This window comes from Stomoxys calcitrans, chromosome 5 (assembly GCF_963082655.1).
Source record: "Stomoxys calcitrans chromosome 5, idStoCalc2.1, whole genome shotgun sequence".
NCBI classification, from domain to species: Eukaryota; Metazoa; Arthropoda; class Insecta; order Diptera; family Muscidae; genus Stomoxys; species Stomoxys calcitrans.
Window position 1 is genome coordinate 159,792,966 of NC_081556.1, and position 18,944 is coordinate 159,811,909.

The following is an 18,944-nucleotide window of genomic DNA, read 5'->3' on the forward strand; positions in this document are numbered from 1 at the left end:
CAAATACTTCTTATTAGTGTAGGTCGGTTGGGATTGTAAATGGGCTATATCGGTCCACGTTTTGGTATAGTTGCCATATAAACTGATCTGGGATCTTGACTTCTTGAGCCGCTAGAGGGCACAATTTCAATCAGATTTGGCTGAAATTTTGCATGAGGTGTTTTATTATGACTTCCAACAACTGTACTGAGTATGGTTAAATCGGTCCATAACCTAATATAGCTGCCATATAAACCGATCTGGGGTCTTGACTTCTTGAGCCACTAGAGGGCGCAATTATTATCCGATTTAGCTTAAATTTTGTACAACACGTATGTTAAAGGTCGTTAGAGAAGCCGACCTTTAACATACGTGTCGAAAATGGCATGAATCGGTTTACAGCTTAATGCAGCTGCCCTATAAACCGATCTCCCTATTTTACATAAAACAAGGCCAGAATATAAAAAACAATGTATCTGGCGCCCCAAAATCATAGGTAAGTCTAGTTGCAAGAACCGTTTTGCTCTATTTCAAATGTAGGTCATAGCAAAGGTGTAACGTTTGACAACTTCTAACATATTTTTGTCGTGACTGTGAAATCTTTCAATGTTGAACACAAATAGTAAAATTTACAACGTGTTGTTGTGTTTAATATTTAATGGGATTGGGTATGGGAACTGCGTGGGTTAATCTTTGGCCATACAAAGTATTTAGTCGCAGTATAAACAATTCCAGTTCAGTTCTAGTGGATCTAGATCAATGTGCAAAAGGAAAATAATTTTCATAGTGGTGACTTTACTGCTACATTTTTTCTTCAGCAATGGCAATATGGAGTACAAGGGGCAATATTTAAATCGCGTCGAACCGAATTTCCTGCAAGAGGATATACTGAATCTCTTGAAGATATTAAAATCTGAATTAACATATGAATATGTAATAGTTTGGAGCAAAATGCAGTCGGTTAAGTTCATCAAAGAAGAAGGTTGCTTATTTGACAGCTTAATTGGAAGTATATCTGATGAACCGTTTATGGTTCTGGGCAGCGCGTTTATTAACAACGACAACTTGGCCAGTGACAAACTTTCTAAGACAGCCCTCATGTTGAGTTGTTGGGATCAAGGCGTTGACGCGACTCGCACTAAGCTGATTGAAGTTTTAGTTGGTCATTTGATTTGGGCTCGAAACGAAATAGAAATCAGCGATATTTGTAAATATTTTAAAGATGATATCAAATTTAATGAGTTCATTGTGGAAAAGAATTCAATCAAGCTACAAATTGTCTATACCTGCAACATGGGTGATCCAGAGAAATTAAACTTCACAACACTAGTAGGTTCGAATAGTTTGGAAAGTATATATATGAGAGGATCAAAAATAGTGACGGAATCTGATCAATTGCCGCCACGCAGCATAGTATATCGGGATAATGCAGGCAATTTGCGAATGGATGGCTATGTGGCCAATTGTGTCACTACATTTGCTGAAAGGTATCACGCCACATTGGTTATCACTCCGCCTATGCAAGTGGGTCAAGCGGTGTTTTACGATATGTTGTTGAATAAAACTTCCCAAGGGCTGATTGATATTCCGGCCATTGTGACGCCGTTTAAAGGTGATTCCTATCGTTTAAAGAACATTTACTACTCCTACCCCCTGGAGATAATGGATCTTTGCTACATGATTCCCTTGCCGCGTCTCATTGAAAACAAACAAGTTTTTACGTACATTATTGACACTTACGTTATGATTGTCATCACCGGTCTCTTCGTTGTCTATGGCATACTCTTGACCATCGGTACACAAAAATCGGCCAGGCATCTTTCATTGTCTAGTGTTCTACTGAATGATAAGAGCATACGGATTCTTCTGGGTCAGTCGTTTGTAATGCCAACAAGACCGTGTCTTTTTATGAAGTATGTCTGCTTCCTTTTGTGCTATACTAGCCTTATCATCTCCACGACATATCAGGCGTATTTGCAATCGCATCTTATACACCCGGCCTACGAAAAACGAATAGAAACTTATGACGATATGAGAAAGGCCGGGTTGAAAATTTTAACTTCAACACAGGAATCGGATTTTATGGAATCCTCAGTGTATAACGCAAATGAAGACCTTTTTATCCCGCAGGACCCGTATGATCAATTCTTGAAACTACGCGCTACCATGGACACTCGTTATGTTTATCCTGTCTCTAATTCCAGGTGGGAGGTCTTTAAGCAACAACAGCGACTGTTTCAAAAGGCGTTGTTTTATTTCTCCCCAAATTTGTGTTTAAAGAAGCAGGCACTGTTGGCGGTTCCTATTCCACAGAACAAGCCCTACAAAGCGTTATTCAACAAGCACATATTGGAATTGTGGGAATTGGGTTTAATGCAGCATTGGATCCAAATTAATTTCTATACAATGGTCCTGCGCAATTATACAACATTCGAAGATTTAAGTACACCGGAGGAGATTGGAGATGCCATTGAATTGTACGATTTTATATGGGTGTGGACATTTTTCGGAGGGTTCCTGCTCTTGTCATCTTTAGTATTTCTGGGTGAACTGCTTGTCTACTTCATATTTTCAACTAAGTATAAATTTTTAAAATGAAGAAAAAAAAAAAATAATAAAGCCTCACCAATAGTCTTGAAAACAAAACTGTCGTGCTCATTATATGTTGCTTTTAGTTAAGGAAAAATATTGTACGTCGTCCGTTTCTTGGCCTTTTTGTGCTAAGGATGTTAAGTTGTAATGTTTTTATTTATTTGAAAAGACGTACACCCAGAGAAATCATTGGTTAGAATTAGATTATAGGTATAAATTGATGATTATAATTTTTAATTGTCAGCACTAAATATTAGTAATTTTCTTAGTTCAGTAGTTAACTTGATTACGATACTATTGAAAGCATTAAATGATGATGTTTATAATCAATCTATTGGTTGAGCCAATCATAAATATCCCGTATGGGCTTTAATAATTATACTACGTAAAAGTGATAGAAGTCTGTATTTCCGTTAGTCTGTATTTTATTTAGGAGGAGCTCGCTAAGTTTGTTGGATAGGTCTGCATAGTTCAGTTGTTGGCGTTGCAGCTATTTCATCATATTGGCGTAGTTCATTTTGTTATAATAGTTCCTAGACACGAGAACGATATTTGCAGTTCCTAGCTGGATATTTCTCTGTTTATTGTAGAAAAGCCATCATCTTCTTGTATATTCAAATAAAGAAACATAAATAAAAAATATGTCAAAAATCTGCTCTTTATATTTTTCCATACAGTACTATTTTTGTTACCAATAACAAATATAGGGCAATAACCTCAATTTCAACATTGGTTGTCGCTATCGAACTGTTGATGAACCTTCGTAGTTTGTGGAACTATCAGCATTCGGTTAACAAATAAATTGGTTGAGGCAACGAATCTGTTTTCTGTGTGTAGTCTCCCAATGAAGTCATACAAAATAACAAAACATTGAAATCATAATATATAATTATTAATGTTTTATTAGCTCATAAAGCTCGAAGGTCAGTAGCTGAATACACCTAACTATAACTAAAATGGTTATGGAAAAAGTGTTTTAATGTTTAATTTTATGAATTTATTTTTCACAAATTATGATTCTCTCATGTTTTGTTATTTTCGTTAACATATTCATTTATATGGATTTACTTTACTTTAATTAGCTATGGCAGAACCTTTGTTCCACTAGGTTTATTATGTTAAAACAAGTAAAAAGGTGTTAAGTACGGCCGGGCCGAACTTTGGATACCCACCACCTCGAGTATGTATGTAAACATCCTTTCGTCATCATCCGTTGAAAAATGCATAATTTATGCGCCCCATACCAGTACTATCGAAATATGGGCCGATTTCGACCAAATTCGGTACGGACATTGAGTGATCTAATAATTACAAGTCATTGTTCTATTTTTTAGAATAAAATATTTTAGAACAACAAGCATAGACCGATCTGAACCATATACGACACGTATATCGAAAAGCTTAACATAAGCCACGGTGTCAAGTTTAAGCGAAATCGGATTATAAATGCCCCTTTATGGGCCCAAAACCTTAAATCGAGAGATCCATCTATATGGCAGCTATATTCAAATCTGGAACGATCTAGGCCAAATTGAAGAAGGATATCGAAGGGCTTAACACAACTCACTGTCCCAGATTTTGGCAAAATCGGACAATAAATGCCCCTTTTGTGAACCCAAGAACTTAAATCAAGAGATCGGTCGATATGGCAGCTACATCCTTGTCTGGACCGATCTGGGCCAAATTGCTGAAGGATTTCGAAGAGCCTACCACAACTCGCTGTCCTAAATTTTAGCAAAATCGTATAATAAATGTTGCTTTTATGGGCCTAAGACCTTAAATCAGCGAATCGGTCTATATAGGGGCTATATAAAGATAACATGCGATATAATCCATCTTCGAACTTATCCTACCTATGGACGAAAAAAAGAATCTGTGCAAAGTTTTAGCTCAGTATCCCTATTTTTAAAGACTGTAGCGTGATTTCAACTGAGAGACGGACGGACATGGCCAGATGCTCTTTAATTTTTACGACGATCAAGAATATATATACTTCATAGGGTCGTAAATGGATATCTCGATGTGTTGCAAACGCAATGACAAAATGAATATACCTCCATCCTTCGGTGGTGGGTATAAAAATGTGAAATAAACTAAATGATATTGATTTTTGGATCGTACCATATATTACAACATTTAAACGTCCAACCCACAACAATTATTTCAATTTTCACTCCATACTAATACGCTTCCATCCGGTCACTTAAAACTGTTTATTGGCCTACACCAACAAACATCAAATATAAGAAGAAAAACCAACCATAAAACAATTACGCGATATATTGGAAACATTCCAAAGCATTCAATTCACATTCATCCTCAACGGGAATCCACTTGAGGTCATGTTATACCAGATAATGAAGTGATCAAACCATTGTGGCCTATTGTCGTCATCTTATCAAACCTCATGCAGAGAATTCAGAGAGGAGGAAAACCCCATAACCGCACATTTGAAAATAATAGCGAAAGCTACATTGCTAAGCTTTGGCAAAGATTCATAGCAATCCCTCCCAATGTCGATCACCCCACTTGTGGTAGCAGCGCATCTATGATACTTCTCTGGCCGTGCTACATGTTAATAGATACTTTCAAGGATACTCAGGCAATAATTGATCATTGTTGGTGCTATTTACAAATTACTCCAATTTATCATTTTGTTGGTGTTGCTTTGCAGGCCGATAATCGTCTAATTGGGGTCTCTTTTTGGGTGGCCTTGTTCGAATTATCTAACACTTCAAGATTTTTAATGATTTTCGTAATGCCAAAACTCATTTCAACCACTCAGATCGCTAAAATTACCAATAGGAGTCGATTGTGGCTGTGTATGCGGTTGCGGTTTCCGATTGCGGTAGTGTCACGCCGGGCCTTCTGTGCCGCCTGTCGGTGGTGGTTTGTGTTTAACCTCTAATCGAACTCGATGGGGGCTTTGTAATGTGGTCTGCAATTATCTCTTCACGTGCTCACTCATCAACAAGCCGGCGTTGGCCGGCATATGTTTAAATGTCGGTTCGTTTGAAAAGAGCGCCTAGCGTGTAGCAGGTAGCATACAACAAGCGGCAATCCAAAAACATGCCCATACTGCAATCAATATGAGGTGATGACCGACCATTGTTGTCTTTTTTGTTTCTGATAATTCCAGTAAGCTCAAAGGAAAATGTGTAGAAAACTTGCAAAGAATGTCATAATGTCGAAACACCAATTTGGTTTAATTTGCGCGCTAGTAAATGACCTCAGGAGGAAACGTTTGCCATTATATGGCTCTGTTATTGCCAATTTTCTATCAATGATGGGAACATTTCATATACTCGCTTAAAAATCAAAGTTTGGACGAAACTTCTTCAACGGTAAATTGCCAGTTATCAAGTGATATATATAAACTCGTATATCCAATTAATTTTTTATGGGCATGGTAATAATAAATAATATTAAGATAAAGGATTAAATAAAAAGTTTCAAGTCATGTGTTTATTAAATTTAAAATAATTTAAATATCATTCAGTATGGGTATGTCGAAATATTAAACGTATGACGAGAGAAACCAGCGAGCGCGAGCGGAATGGAACGGAAATAGCGTAAGATGGCTTACACAGAAGAAATTTAAATCTTGGTGTAATTAAGAAATTTTTATATTCAATTAAAAATGTTGCTGAAATCGTTCCTTTAAATTATTAATAAACGATTTTTTAATTTGCACTTATGACAAGCTTGGCACTCCCCCTCCAGATGAGCCTCTTCCAACTCACTGCTCATGAGTTTTTTTTAAATAAGCGTGTTTCTCTGGCACACCCTGTATTTTGAACTCTAGAGATAGGACCAACACAAGATGAAGATCTTCTTTCAACATATAAAACTCAAATACAGTAGGGAATTCTAACATAAATATATGCAATAGGCCCATTATGCACTTTAAGGGAAGTTTTCGGTAGCAAACACTTGGTGACAAACTATAAACTTACATTCGTTGGCCAATCTGCCACACTTTTTTGGTGATAAAGTACACATTTGTCAAAATTAAGCGTTAATTTGTAGAAACAAATCCATTACGTGGTCCAAAAAGAAGAAAGTGATAGTTTTCTTGCAATGGGACGTAAAAAAAAAAAAACAATAAGAACGTGCTAAGTTCGGCCTGGCCGAATCTTATATACCCTCCACTATAGATCGCATTTGTCGAGCTCTTTGAGCGGTATCTCTTTTTAGGCAAACAAAGAATTATGGATAACAAATGTTATGCTATTTAAGCTATATCAAGGTATAGAGCATAAATGAATTGAATGCTGAACATTGTAGAAGTCATTGTGTAATATTTCAGCCCATTCGGATAAGAATTGTGTCTAGTAAGGGCTCAAGAAGCAAAATCGGGAGATCGGATTATATAGGAGCTGTATCAAGCTATAGATCGATTTAGACCATATTGGACACGTATGTTGAAGGTCATGGGAGAAGTCGTTGTACAAAATTCCAAATCGGATGAGAATTGCGCTCAAGAAGTCAAGATCCAAGATCGGTTTATATGGCAGCTATACCAGGTTATGAGCCGATTTGAACCATACTTAGCACAGTTGTTGGAAGTGATACCAAAACACGACGTGCTAAAATTACATCCATATGGGATAAGATTTGCGCTCTCTAAAAGCAGAAAAAGTCAAGACACAAGATCGGTTTATATGGCAGCTATATCAGGTAATGAACCGATTTAAATCATACTTAGCACAGTTGTTGTAAGTGATATCAAAACACCACGTGTAAAATATTTTTCCCCTAGAGGCTCAAGAATTCAAGACCCACGATCGGTTTATATGGCAACTATATCAAAACATGGACCGATTTGGCCCATTTACAATCCCAACCGACCTACACTAATAGGAAGTATCTGTGCAAAATTTCAAGCGCTTAGCTTTACTCCTTCGAAAGTAAGCATGCTTTCGACAGGCAGACGGACGGATGACGATCAAGAATATATATACTCCATGGGGTCTTAGACGCATATTTCGAGGTGTTACAAGCAGAATGACGAAATTAGTATACCCCCATCCTATGAGGGAGGATATAAAAATATCCAAAGCTTTCAAGGTCACCCTGTAACACAAAAACTTCGCTTAGGATATGCCAATTCGTTTCTTATGGAAACGATATTTCGTTTGAGGTGCATACCGCCCTATTCTCCAAAAGCTTTTCTATACATAAAAATATGCTTAGGTTAGGTTAGACTGAAAAGAGGGTGCATATATGAATAAGCCCATGCCGTTATGGACATACAGCGAAGCCAGTAATCGGCTTGTTGAACGCTGTAAATACCAAAAGTAACCTCGAGAAAGAAAATCTAAGTTAGGAATTGGGTTCTATTTATAGAATCCCTGATTGTTTTCTTTACCAGACAAAAGATGCTTTAGTACACGAAAATATGTTTCTTTTGCTTTATTTATCTTTTTTGTCTCTTCCAATTGGGAAAGAATGGGCGTATAATTTCTGGCTTCTTCATTGAGTAGCGGTCAGTCAGCCAGCAGTCATTATTGGTAGGAACGCGGTCGTGTGCGAATAAATCGTAAAGTGAAAATTTTCAAATTGTACCTCACTTAAAGCCTAGAACTGTGCTCAACTTTTGACTCGAACAACTCTCAAAACGCATTATAAACCAGTATGGAAAGGCTTAATACCGGCTTATTAGTGTAAATCGGGTCAAATATATATAGGAGCTATATCCAAATCTGAACCTATTTAGACGAAACTTAGCATATATGTTAACATCGGTAACAAAACAATCCGTTCCAAGTTTTGTGCAGATCGGTTGAAAATTTCAATTGCTACCGCCATTTAAGTGCAAATCGGGCGATACATGTTTATGAGAGCTATGTCCAAATCTAAACCGGTTTTGATAAAATCTTGCAAATATATTAAGAACGGCAACAAAACAATCCATTCCAAATTTTGTGCAGATCTGTTGAAAATTGCAGTTACTGCTGCCATTTAAGTGCATTCCAGGCGATACATATACATAGGGGCTTTATCCAAGTCTGAACCTATTTTGATGAAACTTAGCATATATGTTAACATCGGTACCAAAACAATCCGTTCCAAGTTTTGTGCAGATCGGTTGAAAATTTCAGTTACTACGGCCAAATCGGGCGATATATACATATGGGAGCTATATCCACATCTGAACCGATTTTGATGAAATCGATAGCGTTCGTCCTTGGGCCAAAAAAGTGACATGTGCAAAATTTCGTGATGATTGGATAACAAATACGACCTGTACCTTGTTTACAAGAATACATGGACTCACAATCGGAGGGACGGACAGAAGGACATTAGCGTTGCAAACAATACTCTGTACTACAGAGGTGGTGTAGGGTATAAAAATGTTGGCATCAAATTTCGCCGAAATGGCACTGAGTTCTAAGAGCAGAATCAAAGCTGCATTAATATTGATTTCGATTCAAATAATCCTATATTTATATTAACTCCTCACGAACTTGCTTACAATCAATAATGTTTTCATTAAATTGAGCTTTAGATTGAATTTTGTTTATAGCTTAGTGAATTATTTAAGTGTACGCATATCTACATTTATATGTTTATTATTTATCGACATTTGAAGGATACTAGACCTATCCCGATCAGCTCAACCTACTTAAATAACACACGGAACAAAAATTTTGTCCTTATAGGTGGACTAAAAATACAATATCTGATAGAGTCCTGAATCTTCGCCCAAGTACCTTTGAGTATCGTGTTTGGTTTATTTATCCGTTTTGCCTTTGTTGGGGCGGTCATCAGACTAATAAGCAATTTTTTTGATAGATTCCTGTTTTTAGTTTTCTGTAAGAGTGAAAACAAAAACTCCCTAAAAACGGTTCAGTCATCTCTGAAGTTTTGACGTTTTAAAAATTGTAGTAAGAGAGAGGGGATCCACTCAACACATATTTATATATTTATTAGAACCCTATAAAACATGAATTGCGTCTTATGATTACAGAAGAACATTTTTATAAAAGGCTTAATAGCCATTTCAATGAATATTCGAACATTCTAAAATATAAAATATTTAAATAAGAATATACATAGCTATAAAAGCTTTACAAGTGTTATATGACAAAAAAATTATATTAACAAAAAATATAATAAAATTATTTAGTAAAATTAAAAGAAGAAAAAATTGAATTTTGAATATAACTTAAAATGCTTAATAAAAGAAATACTAGGAGATAAATACATTCTTTTGATTTAACTTTAAGGGGAGTTGAATAATGAGCAAAAAGTAATATCTAGAGTAATAGTTTGTTATAAGTCATGAGGGTGCACATTCCAAAGACGTACAGGTGTAACAGAGAAATGCCAATCAGAGACAATGCTTTGATACCGAATAGGAATGATCTTCCTACCTCTATTCGATCTTGCAAACCAAAGTGTCATATGGTTATGGTGGTTTACGCGAATAAATAATTTTCCGGAGGAAAAAAGGCGATTTTACACTCAGATGCGCATCAAAAGTTACCCCATAAAGCAAAAATCCATATTTTGAAATACGATCATACCGCCTAACAAAAAACCATATCTGACAATACTATTGTAACAACATTGAGTTTCCGTCTGCTTGCAGCCATAAAATTATCCACATCCATATAACAAGGTGGGCATAATAGAACTTTGGACCAAAGGAATCCTTGTCTTCATAGGAGTCGGTATAAATGTTTTCGCGTTTATACTGAACAATGTAAAATTTCCCAAGTATTATTGCGGATTGCCTTCCGACATACATCTTAGTTGTACTAAAAATTGCGTATGAGTTTGTCTTTAGATTAAAATTTAATTTTTTTTAAAGAAATATCATAAAAATGAACATTTGTCCATAACTTTTTTGAAATTGTGTACCTGCCTAAAGGGACCTGGCAGTGCTAGCCGCTCTTAGTTACTCCCCTTTTTCCTACTTCTATGGCGAGTAACTCAAAACAGGAAATATGCATAATTCTTTTTAATACCGATTGGAAAAATACTTCAAAAATTATCCTCTTGGTGTCCCGTTTGTCATTATTCGCGTTTTGCATAATAATTTCAAAAATTGTGAAAATTGTTTTGGAACAATTGCACTCTTCCAGTCGCCAATTGTTAACAAGATTAGATTCGTTACCTTCGCCGCTCCAAACCATGGAGGTGGAAATGCGGTCGCTGTTTCCCACAAACTGATCTCGAAGAAATGGCCTTAAAAGTCGTGACTTTGCTTACATTTCCAGACTACCCAAAGACAATTTGAATGCAGAGCACATTAGCCGTTCCACAAAAACAAATGTTGGGCCCAATAAAAAACAAAATACTGCAACAAAAACAAAAGCAAAGGAAAAACGCATTCACTGCATAGAGCTCAATGATCGCTTCTGAGCCAGTAATAATGACAAAATCCATGCTGATGCAGGCCAGCAAATGGCCAACAGCTATGTCAGCAGAGTCGAGTCGTGTGGATTGGGAGACAAGCGTCTGCAGATGATGTTAATAATGCTTTTAGCGAAAGTTTTTTCTCTCCCTCCCAATCTGAACTAAGTTGACTTATGCGATATGTTACGTTACATTGTGTCGCTTTTGGTGTTTTTGTTTTGTTTTGGCCCGTTGATGATGGTGGCGGTGGCTTGTTGTTGGAGGAGCACTTCATCATGTGGTCAATCTCGTTTAGGCCCAAACCCGATTGATTTAGTTTGGTGGCCAGATTCATGGATACCATCAACCGGGCGATGTCTATGGCAATACGCATGCCGAAATTTCCGAGCCGGTTTGAGGCGGAACAATAAATTTTTCGCTACAATTCATAGTCACACTCGCATTTGCATATGATGATCATAAAGTGTCATAAGGTGCTTTAATTTCATTTCGACACTGAATGCCACCAAAACATATTTATAAAAATTTTAGTATGTATGTGCATATGTTTACGTATAGATGCAAGCTTAAGTATGACGAAAAACTGTGGAAATTCCTATGAAAGTAAATTATGAATAAAATAAGGCATATTGATTTTCTTAAAACTTCAAAAGGACTATGCGCCATAGAAAACATCTACAAATCTGAAGGATATTGCCATGCCGTAATCTCTGTTTTCATTTAATAACTCCCATACTCGTATAATCCATTCTAACATAACCTTCGTACTGATCTTCCCACATTATTATAGACACCCCAACAACATATCGTTGTCTATGCTTGTGCAGATTTTTGACTCAAATGGTTTTGTTTATTTCTTTTATGGCTTTGTTTTATGAGCAACACACAATAAATTTTGAATAAATAATGGCGAGAAATCAATTTGCCCCACATAAAATATTTTTTATGAAATTTTTAATAAAAATAAAGAATAATGCACCCACAAATTTCGCAATGCCACCATTTTATTGCGATTGATTTAAGATATTAAAATAAAGTTTTAGTGTTGAAATATTGAAAAAATGGGTTTTTGAGGGTCAAGTGATGACAAGTGAATTTAGTAAAACATTTATATCGACATGTGATAGAAATCTATTATTGCAACATTCTTATTTAAAGTTTTGATGGACACAAAAACACTGCTCAACCTTTAAGTTAAATCTTTCTGTATGCCATCAGTGTTCAATTCCATCGCACCTTAATTCTCTTTTCACCCAATTCGGTCCAACGTCTTCTTGAAGTGAGCTTATTTTATTGTCGGATGTGGGAGTGTATGCAAAAGGAGGAACATTCGAATACCCACACACATTAGCCGATTTTCAACGACTTTGATGACATTTTGCTGAGGCTTTCATACAGCAAAGGAAACAATGGGTACCAAAGATCTTGTAGAGCGGTTAAAAATTTTAATTACCTTGTAAGGGGGGAATAAAATTTGTATAACCTACTGCTGTATTATGACTGAATGCATTTGTTTGCAAGACCCAAAAGGAGCGATAGTTACATTGATAAATATATGGATCGAATCAGAATAACTTTCTGTTTCGATTTAGCTATGGCCTCCAGTCTGTCTGTCTTTCCAGTTCATTTTTGTACAAAAATTAAAAAAACCGGTAGCAATTTTCGTCCGAACATCTTCGAATTTGGCGTAGAAATTATTTTAGCCTGGAGACGAAGCATAATGATTGGGAACAAATCGGTTCAGATTGGATATATGTAGTGCCCATAGATATGTTCATCCGATTTGCACTAATATAGTAATAATGTGGTCATTTGTTATCCGATCCTCACGAAACTAGGCACGAAGGATTCTTCTGTGACTCTTCAGTTTACTGGTGAATTTCATAGAAATTGGTATAGATTTAGATATAGCATTTTGCTAAACGACTTCTTGTACGACTTCCACTATATGAATGGAATTTGGTGGCAATCATTTCAGGTTTACTTATATGTCCTCAAATTTGAGTACGGCAATAATGTGATTTTTTTAACCGATCATTATAAAAATTTAAATTTTATGAAAATCGCTCGATTTGATTTTGAGTTATGACAATTTGGCACGCATATTCTTATACCTGCGCGCCGTAGTGCAATAAAATCGGATCTGTATTACATATAACGTCCATACACATTGGAGGCCACCGCAGCGCAGAAGTTAGAATGTGCGCCTTTGACGCCGAATGCTTAGGTTCAAATCTCGGCGTGAACATCAGAATTTTTTTAATATTTATTATAATTTTAAATATAACGCAAAATTCGCAAATTAAAAAAAGTAAGGAAAGGCAAAAAGTCGGGCGGAGCCGACTATATAATACCCTGCACTACCGAGTCAACATACATGTTACTTTCAATATATGAAACCTATTGAAAAACTGAATAGAACCTTGTTAGATTTTTTTTTTCGATAGGACTTAAATGGTCGCTACATCAGACTTTAAGGGTCATATCGGATGAAAGATATATCGGATATATATCAAAATCTAGACCATCTCTAATGAAATTTAGCACACGTGCTAGGACGTTAAACACCTCACGCTAAATTTTATAAAGTTCGAACCAAAATTGTGACGACTCCAGCCTTAACAGGCGTTATGGGATGAAAGATATATATGGAACCCATATCTCAATTTAAACCAGTTTTTAAAAAAAACATAAATAAAACACATCATGCAAAATTATCGAACCAAAACTTACACTCTTACAATACAGGAGCGCTAAATAAAACATTTTTTTGCAAAAATTTGTAAATGTCGTACCAAAATTGAAGTTTCTACAGGTTTTGGAAAACTACACAACTAAAATATTAGCATTCAATAATAATTAACCAGAGTCTTTTCTTTATGTTAAACCCTTTTTAAAATTTTTGGCCGAGTTATTTCCTTTATCTAACGTCTTGCACTTGTACGCACTGTAATGCAGTTGGTCTCTCTTTGACACCTTATGGCCATATACGACTGCTTCATCATGGCGCACCAAACTGCCTTTCAGGCAAACACTTCCAGTCTAGTTTTGTTTAATTTTTTTAACCTAATCGTAAAACTGGAGCCACCGTTGCTCAGGGTTTTGTATATACGCCAAATACGCTCAACGCCTGGGTTCGAACCCCGAAAAATTTTTGCGGCAGGGAATAACAACCGCTGAAATTAGAATTATTCTGAAATAATACTGGCGATATTTGTGAGATGATAGCAGCCATGTAAAAACTCCCAAACAGATGTCGTTTTGCGTTTTGACGTTCGAACTCGGCTATTACAAGGAGGTCTCTTATTATTAAGCTTAAATTTGAGTCGAACAGCACTCATTGATGTGTAAGAAGTTTGCCCCTGTTCCTAAATAGAATGTAAATGGGAAAATTTGCAATCGTAACTCCCGGATAATAGAGATAATCACAAATAGTCCAGTAAATCGAAAAACGACAAAACATATTTTTTATCCCGGATAATGGAGATTGTTAGATAATCGTGGTACGACTGTATTGATAGCTTCCAATTTACACTTACTGGGTAGATTTATATAGTCGGCAACGATTTTTACCAAAATCCATAGCGTATTACGTTATGATTGAATGACCAATGGGATCTAAACCTTGGTTACAAATCAAGGAAAAACGAACAAGCCGTAAGGAAGGGAAACACGGACATTGCTAAACCGAATTAGGAGGTGTTCCTACCACATAAGTGTGTGAACTCCTTTTCCTTATTTCATGACCTATATTTAGACTATAACCTATTTGGCAAGTGTGTTCGTTAATCGATCACCATATTTATTATTTCGATTATTGGAATTAATATAGAAACCAGTAAAGAAAGGCAACATTCGGGCGGTGCCGACTATATAATCCCCTATACCACCGAGTTTACGTACTTATTCTAATATATATGTATAACCTAAGCCTTAATCTAGTCAAACATTTGAACACCTATTGAAATATTGAAAAGAACCATAGTCCAAATATATGTATGGGTTATATATGTAAATTTGGACCGATTTTGATGAAATTGTGCACATATGTTGGGACATCAAAAGAAACACTTCATGAACAAATATTGTAAATACCGGGCCAAAATTTTTGTTACTACTAAATCTGAACCGATTTTTTCCATTTAAATAGGCTTCATCTCTACGCCAATTAAAATGTGTGTGCCAAATTTTAAGGGGATCGGATTAAAATTGCGACCCTTTAAACCCATCGGTTTTTGCAGAGTAGTTATTTTTTCCCCTGATACTATTTCCGAAGGAATGATCCTTCTAGTTTTCTCAATGTCCTTAGAAGTTATTTCTCTCTTTCTCTTTCCCTCTCTATCTTTTACCAGATTCGAGGATTTGACTTCTTCAAAATAATTCACATATAAACTCAGCTTTGTATTTATTTCTAGGTTAGATTAGGTTGAAGAGAGGGTGCAGATAATAATCAGCCCGGTGTATGTCTACCGGCATACACCCCAACCAGTATCGGCTTGTTGAGTTCTCTAAAAAAAGGAAAAAAAATCCCCAATTGTTCTCCATTCCACACCCTAAATACATGCTTACAAATTGTTGTTTCAAGTACGATCTTACATCTTCTTTCTCTTAACTTTCTTTCTAGGGTACCACAATAGGGGGCCAAACTGGTGGGCAACCCACTCAACCTAACCTAACCTAAGTACGATCTAATATACTTACATAGACATATGATTAGAATGAATTTGATTAGAGTCGATAGAGAGGGGTTATCCTTTTTGCGAAAAAGGGTATTGTTGTCGGTATTCTAAAATTTGGTTAGGATAGGACCTAAAAAGATTTTTTTTATTAAAGGACGTTTTAAAAACGATTTGCCTACTTGGAGGCCACTGTGGCGCATAGAAAAGCATGTCCGTCTATGACGTCGAATACCTGGGTTCAAATCCCGGCGGTGGTTATCCCCTTAAGGCGCCCCGGTAGCCGAGTAGGTAGCATGTTCGGATTGTTATAGCGGGGTGGGTTTGATTCCAACCAGAGGCCTTGGTCTTGTCTAAGTGAGTCTGTAAAGGACTGCCACTCTTACCTAAACCTGTCCCCTTACAAATGCTGGCAACATTTGTGAGCTATCTGTCATATTAAAACTTATCTACCAAGTGGTGTCGCCATGTAGCACGCCTTTCGGACTCGGCATTAAAAAGGACGCCCCTTATCATTGATCTAAAACTGGACTGTACTCACTGATGTGATTGAAGTATCTCCTGTTCCTTGATGAAATGTTCATGGGAAATTTAGTAGTGTTTAGTATGCCTTCTCGGCAAGCTACTACACACAAACATAAACATTGATGCCACAAAAAATACATAATCTCTCAAAAGAGGAGTTGGATAGGGGCTGAATATGAAGATGAATAAGAGGACAAGCGTGATAATGATGTTGCTGTTGGTTGTACCATCTGTGGTTTGCACATGTGTGCGTGCTTGGCGCAAGTTTGCAGGCCTAAAAATTTTAAAACTATCAACCAGCCATCCATTCAGCCAGGTTGTCGCGTTTGTTGTTTCAAACAAGTTGTTGCTTCTTCACATCTGATTTTTCATGTTTTTGTTGCCAACACCACACCACAACAAACCACTCCAAGACCACTCGACTGACTCCTCAACGAAGACAACAACCAGCGTTGAGTTCACACAACTAAGCCAGAAAGCTAGCTGGGCAGCCACTTACTTCTTTGCATTTCCATTTCGATTTTTTCGGTGTCTGCGCTCAAAGTCGTCTGCCTTTGTGCGCTGGTGGTTGCCTCTTGGCTGTGGCTTAAACGCTGGCTTGACGCAAATTTTTGTTTTATAAAAATTTAGTTTGACTTCAGCTTCACTATCATACGGTCGCGTTTCTTCGTTTCCAATATCTCTGAACGGAAAAAGGTGTGCAAAAACTTGGTGGTACTCACTCCGGTGGTACCTTCATATTTAAATACCAAAAACAAAAAATAACTAAAAAACAATTGGAAGTGGGCGCGAAAGTAACTTTCAACCGAGTGCTTCAACGAGAGCGTGTGTGTGTGTGTGCGATTTTTGAATTTTTACTTAATTTTATTTGCCACCATCACTCGTTCCTCAATCTAAATGAAATATTTACAATTTATGTACATACAATTGAAAGAGAAACAGAAAGAAGAAAAAAAAAAAACAAAATAGAGAAAACAAATCAAAATAACACAAAATTTGTACATACATACAGAAATAAACAAGAGAAATTTAAGAAAAAATAAAAAGAAATATTTTTAAGGATACTCTGCGGTTGTTGGGTATGACATCCACATAGCCAAGTGAATCGCAAAATATTGGCAACAGCTGCCTTGCTCTACAAGTGCTTGCAACATTCGTCGAGTGTTTTGTTCGACACACAGAGGGAGACTTTCCTGTGTTGCTCGCTTGAAAGTTGTCGTCAGACTACTGCCATCAAGTGTCTCATTTATCTATAATCGATTTTGAATTCTGTTTTTCTTGTTATCCTTAGCTGTGAAAGGAAATAAATTAAGGTGAAAGGAGTACACATTGCAGCTGTATTACATTTCAAGATCGTTTGTATACGGACGCGGAAGTGAATCTTGAAACAAGATACACAATGAGGATTACATATTTGTTGGTAAGTGCATTGAGAGACCTACTTGTACGGGGGGTTTCCAAAACTTTTTTGAGGTCTTGTTACTTAAGACTATTGTTAAGTACGCTCACACGTTGTGGGCTGCAGCAAACATTGTTAAGAACTTCAACTAAGCATGAGTGGGTGGGTAATCACCAATATGGTAATGACGTTACCGAGTAAACTCTTTAGGTAAACATGAATAGGAAATTAGCCCATAGTTACTCTGAACTGTGAACTATGAATGGATAACGAAATAAATATAGGCTATTCCATAAAATACACAACGGGTTACAAATGAGATAAACAAAAGCCGTATACAGGTATTGGGCGGCCTACCAAACACTTTGTTCCACAATTGGATATCAAATTCCAAAATCGACTCCCGAAAACCTTTCATTTGAACCCCATATAGCCATGGTTGTATATGTGCCTTGTTTGGAGTGTTTTGGGGGTGGGTGACCCCCTTAACATTTGGCCCCGATACTGGATATCAGATTAATTTTCTACTCCTCAAATACCTTTCATTTGAGTCCTATACTTATATGATAGGTATATATATCGTTTTGGCGGGATTTGGGTCGGGTGGTCCCCCTAGGTACCCTAACCAAGGCTTGGATACCCAATGTCCGAGATCATACTATTTTAAAATAAGCATAAGGGAGTGGGTTCGCCCTTCTTTAGATATCGTAAATTCTCTATACAGAACATGCAAACAATGTATTAGATGTTTTTCAATTATTATTTCTAACCGAAAAGCTACAATATTTGTATTTTTAAAGATGAACTTTTAAATATGTCCTTTTTCGTTTGTTTCTCTTTCTAAACGAGCATGTAGATCGATGAGATTTTTTTGCATTGGAAAAGGAAAGAACGGATCATCACATCGGTCATATTAGGTGTGAAGGCTTCAAGGGCCGTACGTTGGTATGTTGTGCTTATATTGTATTTATTGTATTCTAACTATTCCCTTCCCAATGCATGTGTTTGTGTAATGTCAGATTTTTGTCTACACAATTACACTACTCCCAGGGCATACACATGATTCTGTGCATCTTTTGGAAGTTGAATTGATTGTGATTGTGTTCTCACAATTCTTCAATGTTTTGACTGAATTTTACAAAAAATAACGGTTTAAGATCAATAATTGATTTATTTGCATACGTCACTAATCTGACAATTAATTTGATTAGCCAAAAATATGTAGTTATCAGTTTATATATTCTAGATTTCTTAACTAAACGGGTGAATTAACATAGTTTGAAGCTTGAAGAAACAATCGGATAAGTGTTAGTAGCCATAGACAGTGTGTAAGACCACAAATTTTGATATGCTATGGGGAAAACCATGGACACTTGAATGCGTGGATTCGACCTTTATTCCTTGTT

General features: G+C 36.5%; 2 protein-coding genes across 2 annotated transcripts in view; both read left to right on the forward strand.

Moving 5' to 3' along the window:
• Positions 1-807: 807 nt before the first annotated feature.
• LOC106081911 (uncharacterized) lies at positions 808-2,577 on the forward strand. Its single transcript, XM_013244177.2, has one exon. The coding sequence runs from the start codon at positions 808-810 to the stop codon at positions 2,575-2,577; it is 1,770 nt and encodes a 589-aa protein (XP_013099631.2).
• A 14,203-nt stretch (positions 2,578-16,780) lies between these two features.
• The window catches only part of LOC106081927 (alpha-protein kinase 1), a 50,731-nt gene continuing 48,567 nt past the window's right edge, over positions 16,781-18,944 (forward strand). The window contains exons 1-2 of the mRNA XM_013244200.2: positions 16,781-16,835; positions 17,431-17,559. Of these exons, the coding sequence (XP_013099654.2) occupies positions 17,539-17,559 (21 nt within the window). The 5' untranslated portion in view covers positions 16,781-16,835; positions 17,431-17,538. The remainder of the gene's footprint in view (positions 16,836-17,430; positions 17,560-18,944) is intronic.

Bases quoted from the DNA above. Each gene is read 5' to 3' on its own strand.
- LOC106081911 (XM_013244177.2), top strand. From the start codon at position 808: ATGGAGTACAAGGGGCAATATTTAAATCGCGTCGAACCGAATTTCCTG.